General features: G+C 35.5%; 1 protein-coding gene across 1 annotated transcript; it reads left to right on the top strand.

Annotated features, from left to right (window-relative positions):
• Nucleotides 1-3,089: 3,089 nt before the first annotated feature.
• LOC128227931 (ubiquitin-protein ligase E3A-like) lies at nucleotides 3,090-18,493 on the top strand. The gene is made up of 11 exons (XM_052938883.1): nucleotides 3,090-3,231; nucleotides 7,996-8,040; nucleotides 8,467-8,849; nucleotides 9,690-10,921; nucleotides 11,517-11,661; nucleotides 12,052-12,257; nucleotides 12,612-12,779; nucleotides 13,278-13,433; nucleotides 14,677-14,750; nucleotides 15,508-15,651; nucleotides 16,316-18,493. Exons 1-11 carry the CDS (start codon nucleotides 3,182-3,184, stop codon nucleotides 16,434-16,436), a joined length of 2,724 nt encoding a protein of 907 aa, XP_052794843.1. The 5' UTR covers nucleotides 3,090-3,181; the 3' UTR covers nucleotides 16,437-18,493.
• Nucleotides 18,494-19,124: the final 631 nt, after the last annotated feature.

Here is a 19,124-nt window from a genome sequence, read left to right as displayed (position 1 = left end):
AAATCTGTAAAACTTACCAAGGTTATAAGTCAAGATATGTTAGCTAAGTTTTATAAATATATACATTAACAAAAGAAGGAATTATAAAAACTAAAAATAGAAAGCAAAAAACGGCTACAGTCTTTGAATCGGTGTCCTCTGACAACAAACAACCGCTCGACGTTGAATTCTGGCCGACTTAAATCGAGCAAATCCCACGTGGAGGTGGCGTGGAAACCCTTGCATCCGTGTGACGTGGATTTACGACGTCGTCTGGACGTGGCCGACACTAGTCGAGCGCCTGTCTAAATGAATTTTCATCTAACATATATATGGTTTCAATAAAATTGAATCGCATTAAATACCTGTACCTTATCTTGTTATGGTTAGCTTGTAATCTGATAACACTGAAAAAGCAAACATTCTGAATAACCAATTTCAATCGGTCTTTTCAAAAACATCCCCTCTTTTTCTCAAACAAGCTTGTTTGCAGAAATTGAGAAACCTTGTTCCACAATATTATTGCAGTTACCCCCAGATGAGTGATATAACCATTCACAGAAATGGCATACTGAAACTTCTTGCCAATTTGAAACCAGAGGTAGCTGCTGTACCAGACCGCATAAGCCATTTTGTCCTTAAAGAGTTGAGAAATGAGATTGCTGATGTTATAACAGTCCTTTTTCAAACGTCACTAACCACTAACTCTATCCCTGTTGCCTGGATGAAGGCTTTTGTATGTCCACGTTTTAAAAAGAGTGATTCCAGCAACCCAGCAAACTATCGACCTATCTCACGTACATGTATTTTATGCAAATCATTAGAACACATTATTGCCTCAGATCTCTCTGCACATCTGACCGAACACAATATTCTCTATGACCTATAACATGCTTTTCGAGAAAAGCGCTCATGCGAAACTCAACTTATTAAGCTGACCGAAGATCTTGTAAGAATCACTTCCTCAGGCAATCAAACAAACTGAATTCTCTTGGTCTTCAGCAAAGCATTTGACGAGGTAAATCATCTTAAACTTCTCTTCATTTACAGGATTATGGTGTTTGTCCACATGTTCTCAAGTGGTCTGAGGCATTTCTCCTTCATAGAAGTCAGACAGTAGTCTTGGATGGTGATCATTCTGAAGAAGTACCCGTAACATCTGGTGTACCTCAGAGCTCTGTACTGGGTCCCTTTTTCCTGATTTATATTAATAACCACCCTTCTAGTATTAAATCACAAGTCCGGTTTTTGCCGATGATATTGCCGTCTATCATACCATCAATTCTCCCTCTGACTGTGCTATCCTTCAAAATGACCTCAAACAACTGGACATATGGGGAAATGATTGGGATATGGAGTGTCAAGTTCTACACATAACAAGGAATAATCATATCATCAGAAACCCGTATATACTCCATGGCCAGATCGTAGAGTCAGTTTCAATTGCTAAATATCTTGGGGTTGATATATCAGCAGATCTCAGCTAGAACACTCATATTTCAAGAATTACGACCAATGGAAGTAATACCCTCAACTTCATTAAAAGAAATATAAAAAAAAACAAATACAGAAAGTGTCAGGACTTTAGCATACAAAACCCTTGTCCGCCCACAGTAAGAATATGCAAGGGCAGCCACACACAAAATCAAACACCAATAAAATTGAAATGGCTCAACGTCGGGTTATTTGTTGGGTTAAACATTTTTCTCTCCTTTTTTCAGTGTTACCAACATGCAGGAAAGTCTTGGTTGGCGCTCACTTGAACAACGTAGACTAGTTTCACTACTTGTAATGTTTTACAACATATACCATCATCCTGTTGCTATAAATCTGGCATCTTATATTCAAACACCAATGATATCAACCAGACTAATGCACCCACTATGTTTAAGACAAATTCAAGAAAATACTGACTATCACAAATTTTCATTCTATCCTCAATCGGTTGTACTTTGGAACAGTTTGCCAAATCATATTGTCAATATCCCCACCCCTGACGCATTCAAGGTGGCTGTGGCAACCATTAAACTTTAGATAAGCAAGCTATGTTTTTATCTTTTACCTGTTCGCCAATCACTTTTTATTATGTTACTAAAATTGCGTTTTCTTTTATAACCCCGTTCTCACTATTCTGATGTCGATTTGCTTCCGAACAGTGTTTTATTTGTTCACTAATAAGCCAGCGCGCACCGTTCATGTCAGTAACACTCGGAAATTAAGTTGGCATTATACAGAGATAGGTAGATACCCCCGAGTTCGTTTTCGATAAAAATGGCCGAGGAGCTCCGAATGGTGGGCTGTGGGCTGTTGGAAGATGCTTATCAGAAAGTCATCATTTTGTTCTAAGTGGGTTTTTTGCTGGTATATTGTTTGTGTATTTCATACCACTTTGAAGTTTTGTTGTGACAAACGACGGTCACGGGTTAGGGTGGTTACAGGATTTGAGGTTAGAGAAGGCGAAAATTAGGGGCCGCTAACCTTTTGACTTGCGCCCCACCCTCCGAATCAAAATTTATTATTTTAAAAGATTGAAACGGGGGTTTGGGGGTACTAAGCTAAGAATTTCTAGTCAGAAAGTGTGCACTTTGGCTGGTGTGTATTATTACTTTTTTCTCCTTTCTCCGGCTGCGCACCCCGCCCCGTTTCCCTCCTGGTGCCGCTAACTAGTGCGCCAGCAGTCCTTCATAAACGCTCAAAGGCCTAGTTTAATCATTTTTTTAAGTGACCCCCCCCCCCCCCAACAAAAAACAACAACAACAAACAAGCAAAAAACAACGTGTATTTGTACACTATCTCTGTGTATCGATCTTTATCTAATTGCCTTTTTGTCTTATCACTGATCTGAATATGCAGTGCAATCCTACTGTGCAGTTTTAGAGGTTTCATTATATATAAATGGACCCTAAATGGCCCTGAACCAATAAACGAATAAACAGGAAATTGGCACCTACTGTGACATCAGTGCAATTAGCAGGAGTTGCACAGCAGGGGATTGTCATACCAAACATTCTTCAAACTAGGCCTTTCATAACATTTTTTAAGTATTAGTTGAGTATAACCTTCAAAGCTGTATGCGGTAAATTTTTATCGACTTTGACTTCCTGTTCAAAATGTACGATAGAGAAACTTATTAAGGAAAACACCTTTTACGACCCATTTTGAACATCAATTTGGAACAAAACATTAACAATTAGAGTTTCGTATGAATAACGAAGATCTTATCCAGAGCGTAAGCGGAGACGAAGCCGCAGGGTTTGTCAATTTGTCAATGAAGTTGATCTCCTTAATTTTAGTGAATAAGTGGATGGGGTACAGTCAGTATTCTTAAATTTGTCCGAATGTGAAAGTACAAATAACACGAAATAACATTACCTATGTCATTTCTACAATGAAAAATATTATTTTGGAATTTTGTTATCATAAACTTATGTAGGGGATTTCGATTTAGCAGTAGCCACAATATAACTTCAGGGATTGTTTTTTTTTACAATTTTATGTTTCAATGTAACACCACAACTCTTAAATGTAAGCACAGCTGCAAAAAATATCAAGTGTTTTTTTTAAATTTTATTTCAATTTTAAAATCAGTGAAAAAGAATTTTTGACTTGCCTTATGGACTCCCGATGACCTAGAAGCCTGAGATCCCTGGTTTTGATGCACAGAAATAGTAAAATAAATGACTCAAAATTGACCCATCATTGTTTGTAATTAGGGTCAATTGCAGTAAGGGCCTATTTTTATCAGGGAGAATTTCATTGCAAGAGTCGGTAGTCTGGATTCCTAAGATCATTAGTCATACATGTGATAATTTCTTGGGTCGATTCCGGGACACTCGTCGTTATGTCAACGCACACTAGGGGGGTCCGGGGGCATGCCCCCCCCCTGAATTTTTTTTAAATGGGGAACGTCTGTGGTGCATTCTAGAGCATATCTGGGGCTATTTTAGTCGTTTTTAACGTCGAGAAAATGTACCTATTTTGACTGCCAAGACGTATTTTTTACTTGACATGGTTGTTTTTTTTCTGCATTTTCTTGAAAAATAAAACCACCAGATATTTTCCCAGGCTTTAAAAGAAGTGCTAACCAGGAGGATATGCAGTCTACTTTCGGTTTCATCAAAACAGGAAATAAACAACTATATGGGCACCTGTTTTCCTGCGCTTTTGAGATCGTGCGTTACAAAATATTTATTTTTTTCATCACATTTAAAACGTTTGCAATTTATGACACACAATATTTTCCAGACGATAAAAAAGATTTTCCAGTCGATGAGCTTTTTTCCGTTTGGAGATGCATATAATTTTGATAGAGACGTGTCAACAATCGGCTGTATAAAGCGATCACGTGACTAACCATGGTCACGTGATTAAAGCATTCTATATATAACCACCTGTAAACCCCATATCGTCAGTTTTATTTCGGCGTAAAAATACACACGATAGTTCGGAAAAAAATGTCAAAACACTAAAATTCCTTATGAACGCGTAAGTTGTTTAAAGTATAACGATGTATCGACTTTGAAATTTGAAAGGAATATGGGATGTTTTCCGTGTTTTAATTTTGTTTTTTTTTACTCATTTTGTCACTTTCTTTGAACTTACCTTCATGCTCGTTTGTCGGTAAAATGTGTGAAAAATATCAATTCATCAATTTAAAGCTATCATTCATAAGACCAAACAAATCCATAGGAAAACAATGAATTTGTATACAAGAACCCTCCCCCACTCGTTAAGCACAACAATAGGCCGATAGATCAATTATCGGGTGATTGACGATGACCTCGACGACACACGTACCAATTAACGGATTAGTGTCAACATGTCCTGTGTTTTACGACCAGTGTCCCGGACAGGCAAAATAGCTGACTTACATTGGTAAAATAGGATAATCGATTCCGATTCCGAGATTTTTTTTTTCGTTTTTTTTTATGACTTTCCGGGACAAACATGCACCCTCCGTGACTCCGTGACAGAGATACGATTTCCGGGACAATCCCGGACGTCCGGGACTTTATCACATGTATGCATTAGTCCAAATAATTGTACGTTGACAGATTTTTTTTAGATTTTTGATATGGCAAATCCTTCACGTACAAATTGTTTAGTATCAAAAGTGGGTAGTTGTTCCGATCAGGATTCCGGGTTAAAGCATAAAGCGTCTTTAAAATATCTTAAAAACAAGAAATATTACCAGATAATGTTATTTTATATTAGTTCCGTACACAAAAAATAAATATCCAACTTATAATTATGAGTTTGACGGCTTTTCTTCATTTCATTCTGTCAAAACACAACGATATATACATGAAGGGCACCTGCAAGGCTTCAGGGTTTCGGCCATGGATGAGTTGTTACGATTGTATAACGAGGTCTATCTCGAAGCTTTGTCGGAGGAGGCCGAGTTATTAAGATTGTATCGAGTTGTTCCCCTTCGCATAATTGTTGTCTGTGTCAGTCAACTTTCGTTTTATTGGAAAGGTAAACATCTTGTTTTAATGCATTAAATGCTTGTTTAGTGCAAAATAACATTACACTTACATGGTAAAATATGAATATAACTCTTTATGATCAATTTCAACCATAAAATACTTCACTAAAACAATTTCAATATTTTTAAAACACCACCGTTTTTTGCACATTCCCATTTAGACGTTAGGGATTGGAAGAATCCTGTATAACACGTCTATTATTTAAGACTACTAAGATCATGTGCTGAATGGTTGTTTATTCAATTTTTGATAGAACTTGTCAAAAGCAATGAACGCCCAAAGTGACAAGTGATTTTATATCCTGATCTGACCGGGACTCAAGTCACTTCAGCGCAGTCAAACTCAATTACATAAATAACTCTGCCCATTAAGCTAATTAACAGATACCTTCTGGTTGTTTTCACTACAGTACACTTAATTTCAAAGAGTTAGGCCCACTTCCCTTCCCATCTGCAGATTTTCGCCACTGGCTAACACAATGAATTTTTTGACTGTCCATGTTCCACGTAGCTGTTTGTAGCTTGCCGTGGAATGCAATCATTTTTGCCCATGCATTTCAGAACATGTTTTTTTAGCTCGACTATTCGAAGAATAAAGAGAGCTATCCTAGTCACCTGAGCGTCGGCGTAACCACTTATGTTAAAGTTTTTGTAAGAGTTTTTTTACCACCTCAAATATTTTCAAAGTCCATTGACATCTAGCTTTAAAACTTTGCACGCTTGTTCACCATCATGCCCCCAACCTGTACACAGGAGGAGGTAACTCTATCAAGCATTTTGACAAAATTATGACCCTTTTTCTACTTTGAATTTACGTTAAAGTTTGTGTACCACCTCAAATATTTTCAAAGTCCATTGACATCTGGCTTTGAAACTTCGCACGCTTGTTCACCATCATGCTCCCAACCTGTACACAGGAGGAGGTAACTGTATCAAGCATTTTAACAGATTTATGCCCCTTTTTTTACTTAGAATTTACGTTGAAGTTTGCGTACCACCTCAAATATTTTCAAAGTCCATTGACATCTGGCTTTGAAACTTTGCACGCTTGTTCACCATCATGCTCCCAACCTGTACACAGGAGGAGGTTACTCTATCAAACATTTTGACAAAATTATGCCCCTTTTTCAACTTTTAATTTACGTTAAAGTTTGCATACCACCTCAAATATTTTCCATTTAATTTATGTAAATATCTCAGCACATCATGTATTGCATTAAAATTTAATCTAACAGTGATCCATGCACGTTTCGCCAAAACTTTTCAATCCATACACCGAAAAGCGGCGGAATAGTCGAGCGCACTGTCTCTGTGCCAGCTCCTGTTGGTCTTGTTGACAATGTTTAATTACATCATGACTGAGTAATGGCATTTTTTTGTTATAAACTTTGATAAATAAATTAGACCAGAAAAAAAGCTACAAATGTATGTTACTCTTTTCAGAAAATCCTGATTAAAAAGTGACACTGGTCGAATTGCTTTTAAACTTCCCAGCACATGGTTCAAGGCTGTTGTACCTAGTTTTCTGTGGATAATTCCATAAAGTTTGATAAACCTCACTAGCTATTTGTAACTACCGATAATTAATATCGTTTAATAATATGTTACATTGTATTGACACATGAATTCAGAGATCCTGGTTTAGAATCATTGCAAAAGGTCTGCTGTTTTACGATGCAATAAAAACATCTGGGCAGTATATCAATGATTCAATGATTAGTCAAGACAATATTTATTTGGCGTTTAATAACACATGCACTCATTATAATGAAGGTAAAAGGAGAACTGTTAGACGTTTATCATTGTCAGTGTATGCTAACATTCTATTACATAACAGTTTGATTGCTATGCCATTTGTTAAAAAGAACAATGTTAAAACCTTGGCAATGTGAATGTTGAATGCTTTTGTTTACTTCTGAACTATTCTAAAGTAAATATATTAGTAATTTGATATTACAGGATTCTGAAAAGTGTCTTATTATAGTATCCTCTATATACTGGATCATAATATTGAAATTGAAATACTCCTTCTGATTTGATTATTGATTATTTTGAGGGGTACCATTTTGCAACAGTAGTTTACAACAACTCAAAACATTTCTCAGTCTGAAGGAGTGAGTGCTGCCTTGTATCTTTAAAGGGGGGATTTTTGTGTTAAATTACCAATAAGGAAGTTTAAAATTTAAATATTGGTAATAAGAACACACATGTACACATACGATTGAATTGACTCCTTTTTTTATAAGTAATATTGTGTGTAATGAAGTTCAAGCTGTAGAAAATCTTATTGTGATCAAAGAACGACAATAATCCCACATTTTGAGATTCTTTTGCAAATTTTTTTTTTTAATTTTTTTAAATATTCACTTATTGAGGGAGGGAATGGGGTATAATTTCAGCCATTAAACAGGCTGAAAAAATGCTCTGAATACAAATATTACTGGCATACACACAAAAAAAGATCCTACAAGTAAGAGCTTGCTGAAAGCAATCAGATATCAATATAACTTAGTTTCTTTTTTTTCCAGGGCTCTACAATCAACTTGCTCTGACACAAACATTCAGGACGGAATGTAAGTTATAATTGTTACTAGCTGTTATGATGTCTTTGTTCAAACTGAACAAATAAATCCTTTGATATTCAGGGTGTCAAGTCGTTTTCTTCAGACAGTGTAAGAAACCAAGCATATATATAAGATTGTTTTTGCTCAAGAACTGACTGTATTTTTAAAGACTTTTTACATTAAAACATCAGAGTCTCAGGAAAAGCCATATAAAATGTCTGCATTACTTTATCCGTATGCTTTTGCTTTTTTTACATCTTGTCTTTAGGACTAAAACATTTAAATGCTTAAACTTTCTTGTGCTTGTGAAATAGACCAAAGTAAATTGCCTGGTCACGGATGGGCCAATAATTATATATTGCAAGGCTTAAGTCAGCTTTATTTCATCTGTACGGTTTTAATTTATTTCAAATAGTATATAATACTTTGTTTCAGGAAAAGGGCAGCAGCGAAACAGTTGATAGAAGCGTACTATTTCCAGCTGACCGATGGCTGTGGGGATCAGCACTGCACCAACACAAACTGTGCCTCGAGTACAAATTTCGCCCTTAAGGACAAGGACAGGAACGTCCTGGCCGTCATGTCCATTGACCTTTTCAAAAATAAGGCCCAGTTATGTGAGAATGAAAGAAACAAAATTGCTCGCAATGAGATTCCCAGTCCTATGAAACAAGACTCACCCTCTCAGAATAGCGGTCCTTCTAAGGTAACAGTGGGGCAGGCCCTGCAATTGACCCGGACTCCGCCTATCCCTGGGCCATCTACATCAAAGTCTTCAGGGGGAGCCACTCCGAAAATGAAGCCTTCAACACCTACAGGTAGATGTTAATCAAAATTAGCTTGTTTGTGTTCTGAAGAATAAAGCTGAGGTACATGTATAACTCAAGCAATGGATTTGCATGATTTCTTACATAAAATTTGTCTAAATCAAATTGAAAATACATTAATGCGAGATATTTTTGCGCTCACACTTTCTAAGTAGTTTGAATAATACTGCAACATCAGTTTATTTCAATAAAAGTGTTTCATTCTAGTAAAAAAAGATATAAATATATATATATATATTATATTATATCAAAAATTTATATTATTATGAATTAAATTACAGTATCACTGTGTTAACCATTTCCTATTAAAAATCTCACTGAAATAAGAAAAAAATCAATTTTGGACAAATGAGAGCAATTCTCTCATTGAAAAACTGACATAGGATTTACCCTGTTGTCAGCATTGTCTTTACTGGGTGCAAAACCTTTCATGTTGAACAGATGATAACTAAAAGAATGTTTAATATATTCAAATAAACGTAGTACATATATTGCAAGGAACAATTCACAATGTTTGTGTTGTAATTGTTATAAGAGTTGTGCTCGTTTTGGACTAAAATCTTAATAGATTAGTGTTGACATCTGTGTAAAGGTGCTTTTGTTAATAACACATATATTTTACATGGATTATTGTCAGGTTTGATATCCAGCAAAAAAAGAAATTGTTTTAAATTACTATCCTGAGCATACTTGTTTGAAAATCTTTAAAAGTTTGCAAAATATTGCATGAAGTCAAATCAAAACATCATAAATTAAGTTATTATTTCTTACACTTTTCAGTATATTGGCTTTAAGTCAGTTGCAATTCAAAAATGCCAGTTATCTTTACAGAACCAAAGGAGACGCCATACCTAGATGAAGAGAAGCTGCATGCAATTCTGAAACCGTGTACTGACACAAACGACTGGTCACCTCTCATCAAGTGTATTGGCTCAGTGTTTTACTCTCCAGAGTCCCTGATCAAAAGTTTCCAGAAGAAGTCAACCAATAATTTAATCAAGGCCATTCTGCAACACGACTCAGATGACAATATGGATACAAACGATGATTTCATTGACATACACAAGGTTAAAACTGTGAATTTGGAAGACCGTGATGAGATCAATGTTGATATAGAATCATTGCAAAGATGCTTTGAAATGTTGATGGACACTCCAGACTTGCCATTCCAAAATGCCTTGATCAATGCCATTGTGAGTTTATCAAAAGATATTGTTATAAACTTCAAATTCACCCGAAATTTGGAACGAAAAGAGAATTACTTGAACATATTTGTGATCATTATGGAAATACCATTGCTCCATAGTCCAGAATTTATAGACAGTGCCTATCCAGAGTTCTGTAAAGCCCTGGGCTGTATGCCTCTGTCAGGACAGGTAAAACTTGCCCGTTACTGGTCAAAGTTCAGTGCCGATCGATTACGAAATATGGTTCTATCTCTTCAACAGTTATTAACAGTAAAATTGATTGACGGAGAATCAAAGTATAGCCGTGCTTTCCAAGTCAATGATGACGAGTGTATAACTGGCCCAGTGAGAGTCATGAAAATACTGTACTATGCAAGTCTGTATGGTGGACAGAGGGATTCGAGGAAAATACTTGACGAGGAGCGGAAGATTCTTGAAGCTGAGAGTGAGATGCAGAATGAGATGCTGGGTGGGGCAGGGGCCATGGGGGTGGAACGTGAGGGGAAAGAGGTCAGGCCAGTCAGGGACGACCCGCTCGCTAAGGAGCTGGACATTTCACACGCAGACTGTCCCAGCCCATTAGTTCCATTTGAGGATTTTATCAATGACACTCTGAACGAAACTGTCAGCATGGAAATGGATTACAAATACAAGCTGGATAGTGAAGAGACACCAATGAAGTTTTCATTCTTCAATCACAGTTTTGTGCTAAACATGCCCTCCAAACAGATGGGCCTGTATATGGACAATCGTGTACAGATGTACAAGGAGCGACGGTCATCTGTGATACAGACCATCGTACATGGGATGCCCACAATGCCATACCTGCGCATACGAGTCTCCAGAAATAGAATCATCGACGATGCCCTGGTGGCTGTGAGTTATGGTTTAATGTTTGAACATTAGTATTCTATTTGATCAGACAGAGTGAAAAAAACAAGCGTATATGTATAGTACACATGTATGTAGGTTTACCAAGCCCCAATTTCGCAAACGATTTTCGGTCCCTTTAAAGAGGATCAAGGGAAGCTCAGCTCTATGTTTTGATTTTGGTACAAATTGTGTAATAGTTTCCTTGTTTAAAGTTATGAAACTATTGAATGTACTGTTTTAAAGTTACAAGGTAGTAACAATTTTTTTGTGTGTAAAATCAAATTATGCACATGTAGGTAACTTAGCCAAATAGCATATACAATGTACAATGCCTAAATGTAATAACGCTTAAGGTATTTTGAGAAACTGAAGTCAGAAACCTTTTGCTTTTTCTTATAAATAGAAAAAAATAATATTATAAAAAGTATGAATAATATAACTCAATTTTGAATTTAAATTATGGTGCTTATAAGTTTACAGGTGAGAAAATCCCTGTTTAGTACCCTGATTTTTGTATTTAACAATTCAAATCTCCTCTTGTGTTTGAATGTTACATTTACATTACCACTGTCCACACCCTCCTCATGTCTGTATACAGTTGGAGATGGTAGCGATGGAGAACCCGTCAGACCTTCGTAAGCAGCTTTTTGTGGAGTTTGACGGGGAGCAGGGCGTCGACGAGGGTGGCGTCTCCAAGGAGTTCTTCCAGCTTATCGTAGAGGAAATATTCAACGTTGACTTTGGTAATAACAGAGCCAATGGTGTAGACTTTTGATGTATACAATTCATTGGTCATAATATTTGTTAACTAGTTATTAATTCTTAGCTTGCCTTAGGGGATTATTTGTTGTAGCCTTGGTGTTTTAGGCATCGTCATCTTGCAAAAACGTTAACATTGTCAATGATAAAAAAAACTGTTCCAGACCTTCACTTACTACCCATGTTATTAGTGTTACAAGGCTTATAACTCTTGATTTGATAATTGTTGAGTTATGCCCCTTGATAAATGAAGATAAAGGACAAGATTAACAGTTCACTTACTAACATTCCTTTTGGTAACTTACATGACTTTGTATTATCAGAGAATAAAAAGGCAGGTGTCATTTTTTGTACACAACTTGCTTCTTTCACAGGCATGTTCACATACAACCCTGACACAAGGCAGTTCTGGTTTAACCCGATGTCTTTCGAGAATGAAGGCCAATTTACTCTTTGCGGCATTGTGCTAGGCCTGGCAATCTACAACAGTACTATAGTGGACGTCCACTTCCCATCGGTTGTGTACAGGAAACTGGTCGGCAAACTGGGAACCTTTCAGGACCTTAAAGGAGTGGATCCCGTATGTAGTCTTATAAAAGTCGTATAATTAACTCTATAAGCATATTTGTGAATTGTTTTAGGAAATTATGGCAGCTAGTTATGTTACTATAAATAGCTTCATCATTGTTTTCACGAGGTATGGCAAAACATTCATAACCAGGCCCTGAATGCAGCTAACCAATTTTGTATTTTTTTATGGTACTGATCTTTTTCACTTAATCATAACCTGTAATATACTACTCAAATACTCTGACATAATGCCTGGACTGAATCCTGAATTGGAAGATGTCTTCATGCAGACTTTTCATATAATTTTACAAAACATTCATTTGTTAATCTTCCATCTCAGTGTTTATATAATTGTAATTTACAGACCCTTGCCCGGACCCTGCAGGATCTGTTAGACTACGAGGGCACAGACATGGAGGACGTGTTTATGCAGACTTTCCAAATTAGCTACCTGGACGTGTTTGGCTCAACCATCACACACTCACTCAAGGATGCAGGCGAAACCATTCCAGTCAACCAGCTCAATAAACAGGTATGCACAGACACTCAGTTGTCTACCAAGTTCATCAAGAGTTATTCCAGCTAAATTGCCTTGTAAATAAAATCACCACTTCTGGTACAGACATTTGTTTTTTATTTTTTTATTTTGGCAAGTGTATGAATCATATTTGTAAAGAATTTGGGTACTTTGTCACCTTGCAAAGACAGATTCATGATATTTGTTGATTTTGAGACATTCTGTACTTTAAGGGAGCTTTAAATGACAGGATAACCGTGATCAAAATTTGACTTTATGATGAATGAAAAACCTGATATTTTTACTATAAGTCACCTTAGTGCAATAACTCAATATCTGCTTCTATTTCTATATGCAGTTATTGAGTTATTGCACTAAGGTGACGTATAATTGCTTGTCATTAAAAAAATCAATTAAGCCAGGCTTGTGTTTTTTTGACCACTGAATAATTATGTTTCCTGTTTGATTACTACTCTTCCCAAAATGACCCATGATTTTGAATGCTTTTAACAGGAGTTTGTGGACATGTATGCAGACTTCATCCTGAACAAGTCAATAGAGAAGCAGTTCCGGGCATTTCGACGGGGTTTCTCAATGGTGACAAATGAGAGCCCTTTGAGAGCCCTGTTCAGACCAGAAGAGATAGAGATGCTTATCTGTGGTAGTGAGGTAGGGTTATATAAAGTTCAGCTTTCAAATCATTTGATAATGGTGCTTGTTTTATCTGTTTCAGAATGGAGTCAAACATTTGAGGAAAAAAGAATTGATATTTGTGTACTGTACTGTAGTACCAATTTGTTACAGTCTTGAACCTGTAAAATATGCAATTTGAATGTTGAACAAATGTATTAAGTCGTCTGAATTTTATCATTCAAGTTATCACTTGTTGTACTCATCTGGTCTCTCTGAGTTTGCTTGAAATTGAATCTGAATAGAAAAGTTTAAGAATTGAATAGGGGACAAGAAAAACATTACATTTTTCTTTTCTTAAAAAACAAAAAAATGGTCACCCACCAGATCACTTGTCCGATTGAGTTCATCAGATAGTAGAGCAAGCATCAACAAGATCACTTAGAAACTCATCCAACATTTCAAATTTTCAAACCCCTACATCATTGAATGTGTTTTTTTCTTCCCTTCCGTTTGGGATCTCAGCATGGGATTTTATTCCAAGTGAGGAAAAGTCCTACCTAAATTTGGATAATATCAAAATGAATTAATTGTTCTACTATGGAAAATGCCCGCTACATGTTCTGCATAGTTTGCATCCACACAGAAATTTACTTCTCTGAATCGTCATCTTCATATATATAAAAGATATTGTTTCCTCTCCCCTGTTGTTGTGGTAGTCAGGAGACCACCTTTACCTTTCTTCTCATACGTGCTCTGTTCAGTAATCAAAGGCACCTTGTGCTCCACTCAGTGAGAGCTTTAACTGAACTAACCCTTCATTATATGCTGACGACATCCTTACAGAAAATCAAACATGGCATTGTTTGACGCTGTTCATGGCTTTACTCACATGAGTCTCGATAGTCATTGATTGATTACACTTATAGCTTCCACCTTGCTGTCATCAGCATCGTGCAAAATCTTTAACATTCAAGATATTGAAATGAAACTAAGTATACATGTTGCCATAGACAATATCTACATGTATTGTAAGTCCCATAATTCTGGTTTTAATAATTGTCGAGTTATTCCCCTTGGATGACAAAAAAACAGACCAGCATAAGCATCTGATTTGTAGGGATCTTGTTTTGTATTGTGAAATGAGGACAAAAAATGCATATCACAAAATTATTAAGATATAAAAAAAACACACTTATAGTGACAGACAATTGTTTGGAACTTTAAAACAATATTTTTATACTTAAATGTGCATAAAGATAAGTACTTTGTGTGTTTTCAGGACTATGATTTCAATGCCTTAGAGGACGCTTGTGAATATGATGGAGGCTTTGACAAAAAATCTCAAACAATTAGGTATAGTTCTTTTATTGTTTTAATCATATATGTCATAGAAAACACCTGTTATCATATTTCATAGAAAACACCCATATCATATTTCATAGAAAACACCCGTATCATATTTCATAGAAAATAAGCGCTATCATTTATCATAGAAAATACCCGCTATCATTTATCATAGAAAATACCAGTTATCATATATGATAGAAAAGACCAGATATCATTTATCATTGAAAATACCCGCTATCATTTATCATGGAAAATACCCGCTATCATTTATCATAGAAAATACCAGTTATCAAATATCATAGAAAACACCCGTTATCAAATATCATAGAAAACATCCGTTTTCATATATAATAATGCACATGACATTGAAACACCTGTTATCGTATACAGTAGAAAACACCAGTTATCATATATAATAATGCACGTGACATTGAATGGGAAAATACATAAAAACAAGAGGTAAGATTGTTAAGCATAGTAGTAGGTGACTTACATGTATATCCGATACTACTGGCATAATTTGGCGTTTAGATAGTGCACTTGCATATTACCAAGGTGTTTCAGGTTCATGCCCTGATCTGGTGCTTCTGTGTTTGGTTGGAAGTTGCCAAAGTGGACAAGTGGGTTTCCTCCAAATACTCTGTCTTTGCCCCTCCTGCCAATGAGTGTGATTAAGCTAATGTTGTTTTAATTTGTTTCAAACTCTTTATAAGGTTATGTAAAAGAATGATTAAAAGTTAAGAGGAAATGTATTTTTATCCAGGGATTTCTGGGAGGTGGTGCATGGTTTTGATGATGAGAAAAAGTGCCAGCTGCTGCAGTTCACAACAGGGACAGACCGGGTGCCTGTGGGAGGACTCTCGAAACTCAAACTGATTATTGCCAGGAACGGACCAGATTCAGACAGGTGGGACAGTACTTTGTTAATGACATATAGTTTGTTTGTCTGTTTTGTTTAGCTTGAGCTATAAATACATAACAGTAATCTTTGATTGAAAATGTTTGTTTTGTGACGTGAACTATTTCACCTGTATTTTGAGTATAATTGAAGTTAAAATTATGTACATTAATTGAACTGAAACAGAATGTGTTGATAAAAGATTTTGTCAATGTTTCAAAGAAAACTAGTTCTAGAGCAAAAAAATACTTCAGTATTAAATTGTTAAAAACATAGAACTGTAATCTAATACCCTTTTGACTATAGAATTTTTTTCCCTTGGAATCTTGATCAAAAGTTTTAATCAACATATTCTATTATAGAATGCGCTTTTCAAAGGTGTGAAAACGACCGAGATTGAGATTTGACTGAAGTAGTTTCAAGATATTAGGGCCTGATCTTTTTGACGGACTGCATTTTAATATTGCAATGACATAGATACACTATGTTGTAAAAACAGGCATGCTAATGGCCTCAGAACGGTATTTGTCAACATTACAACCATAATCTTTTTCCCCAGCATCACTATTATACAAAACTGTTCAATATATGTATTGCAAACTTGAACAAGACTGTGAAAGTGATCTAAAGCAAAAACATGAATGTAAGGTGAGGGTTGCTGTCTTCAATTCAGGTTGCCGACGGCCCACACCTGCTTCAATGTTCTGCTGCTCCCAGACTACCTGAACAAGGAGAAACTACAGGAGAGACTGCTCAAGGCCATTACATACTCCAAGGGCTTCGGCATGCTGTAATAATGAGGGAGAAGGGGGCAATACTGTGCTATAATTTATTAAGGAGTGCATTTTTTGCTAGTGCCAGGATTGTTTTTTGGTGACTTTTCTTTTCTCTAAATAGATTAACTATCAGTCATGTTCACAGTATTTAATGAGCGTAATTATTCGAATCATATATGACTTAAACATGTTTTTACTCTCTTTTTAAAAAAAAATCTTTGTTTTTCAAAATAGAAAAAATAAAGATACTATGAAATGAAGTTTAAAGATAAAAATATGTGGCTTTGAAAAGGAAGTTAATTGTGATTTCTATCTCGTCCCGCCCTTGTGTTAACAATAAATGAATGATGTGAGAGACAGGTTACTATATTTGCTGTGATATGTGCCACCCACTTGTTTGTGTGATATTCTTATGTATGTTAGTTTAAATGTCAAACATACTTGTTTATTTTAGAATGTTTTCAGTAGTGTTGTTCTCTGATGTTTCTTGATACTTCTTGTTTTATGATTCTTGTTAGCAAATGTATGTAGAATTGCCAGTCTCAGTATCGGAAACTTCTTAGAACATGTACTTAAATCTTAATGTTGCCAAAAATGCTGTGACTGGCTTGTACGACGATGGATCTGACAGATTTCAATATGTGTCCTTTTCAGCAATGACATTGGGCTGATGGTTCAGAACTTTGTTAAAGTAAACAACAATGTTAATTTTCAAATCTTTATTGCTCTGGATGTGTAACGGATACACTGGTGATCTGCAAGATGATAGACAGAGTGTTGACTTGACTTTAAAGCTACTTACCAGAATAACAATTGTATTGTTTTACTGAAGCTATTGGCATATAAATTCTTTTCTATGTCAGTTTAAGCAGAAAAAGATACAACACTAACGAGTTATAGTTGATTGATATTTTTGTCATAAAAAAAATCCTTTTTTTTTCCCAGCCATATTCATGCATAACATAAAACAGTCATTATAAAACAACCATACTCTTAATGGAGCCATATTTTTGCATACCCAGGATTAACTATATGTACTTAACACTTTTTGTTATCACTTTGTTTGTTAGATCTTCTTGTTTTGTTATTATTTTTTGCAAATGTATTATTTGTTTGGAATGTTTTATTGTACCCAAATTTTTATCGCATTGCCACTGATCTGTGGAAAAATGAAATGTTGTTTCATATAATTAATGGGAGTTAAATGCACGGAGCACATGAAATTAACTTAGCCGGAGTTAAGTCCCTTCCATATGAAATCGTTGAAACTGTGTAAAATTGAACTGTACCAAATTGCAAATAAATGCCATCTGGATTTGTTTGCATTTGAATATATAAATTAATATTTTATGTCATGAAATAAAAATAGAATATATCCTACTAAACAATGAAAAATCACTGTCTTAATGCTGATGGTGTGTGACCATGGCCTAATTGTCCTTCATAGTACTCTCTTGCTGCTTTCCATGTACCCTGCTGGCTTAGTTGACCTTCTATGGCATCATTTATTTTGCTCAGCAAAATAAATGTTATACCTCCATTGTTTAACACACAATATTTCTGAAGTATGCCTATTTGTTAAAACTTTGTTTATAAAATCCCGTTTTATTTTCTTACTATATTTTTGAATAACCAACTGTTTTTGAACATTGTAAGTTTAATCGAATACCTAGACAAATATGTGTACTTTACAATCATAAACAATATACATATTGGTAAATAACCAGATTTTTGCTTGTTTTATTTGTCCAATTTTTTTAATTGTGCTATTTCAGTGCTAAGTTTTTGAGTTAAAGTTTTCATGTTGATAAGTTACCAAGCTTTGCTAGAGCAAATGAACAAATCTTAACCAATGTGACAGTATTTATCTTGCTCGGTTCCTTAGCATAGATTAGTAGAACATTTAATGTCTGAAAAAACAAAAAGAATTCCCTTTAAATGTAATCAATAGAGGATATTTGCCTTGCAGTTGCTAGGTCATGCTTTTATATGTGATGTGTGTATGTCATAATATTGTTGTCTTTGTTAATTGGGAAAACATGATCCTATTTGTAATAAATTTATGAAAAACTTCATTTGCTAGTATTTTCTTGTCTTCCTGTAACAAAATTGGTTCAAATTCAAAACCATTGTTCTTTTTGAACTAACCAAATTGTCTATGAAGAGACAGTATTTTATATAGGTAATAATTATGCTGCTTACTGATGCCGAGACCATCCATGAATGATGTTTGAAGCCTGATCATTGTAAATGGTAATGGTTTTGAATACATTAGTCAAACACTAATGTCCATTACTAGGTAATTAAACCTCATTATATGTTTCACTTGAGAAATCACATTAAAATATACTTTTTTTCACAGCTTAAAGTTAAAAGTCATGTAAATCATAGCTAAACTAGAAATTTTAAACTTGAAATGTCTTCTAACACTGCGCCTTATATATCTTGCCACATGTAAATTGACCTAGCTCGAATGACGCAGCGCTGTACTGCGCCTGTGCAGTTGCCACAGCTATGCGTTGCATGTTGGAAAACATCAGTGTCATAATACAGGTACGCTGTCTGCGCTGAGTCCGATTGATGTGCCCGATTCAATCGATCCTTTCTCTTACGGCCTTTCCGCCAATTTCGATAGATATGTTTGCTCATGCGAGATTCTGATTTATATTTGATGAAACATAAGCTTTTCGTCCTTGTATAATACGG

This window comes from Mya arenaria, chromosome 3 (assembly GCF_026914265.1).
Source record: "Mya arenaria isolate MELC-2E11 chromosome 3, ASM2691426v1".
NCBI classification, from domain to species: Eukaryota; Metazoa; Mollusca; class Bivalvia; order Myida; family Myidae; genus Mya; species Mya arenaria.
Note: the sequence above shows the minus strand (reverse complement) of the source record. Positions and strands in the feature narration are given on the sequence as shown.

What these genes read in the sequence shown, in the direction of transcription:
- LOC128227931 (XM_052938883.1), top strand. Translation starts at nt 3,182, where the DNA reads ATGAATAACGAAGATCTTATCCAGAGCGTAAGCGGAGACGAAGCCGCA. An exon ending in GAAGCCTTCAACACCTACAG is followed by an intron (nt 8,850 to 9,689) that starts GTAGATGTTAAT and finishes TTATCTTTACAG; the next exon opens with AACCAAAGGAGACGCCATAC. An exon ending in TCGACGATGCCCTGGTGGCT is followed by an intron (nt 10,922 to 11,516) that starts GTGAGTTATGGT and finishes GTCTGTATACAG; the next exon opens with TTGGAGATGGTAGCGATGGA.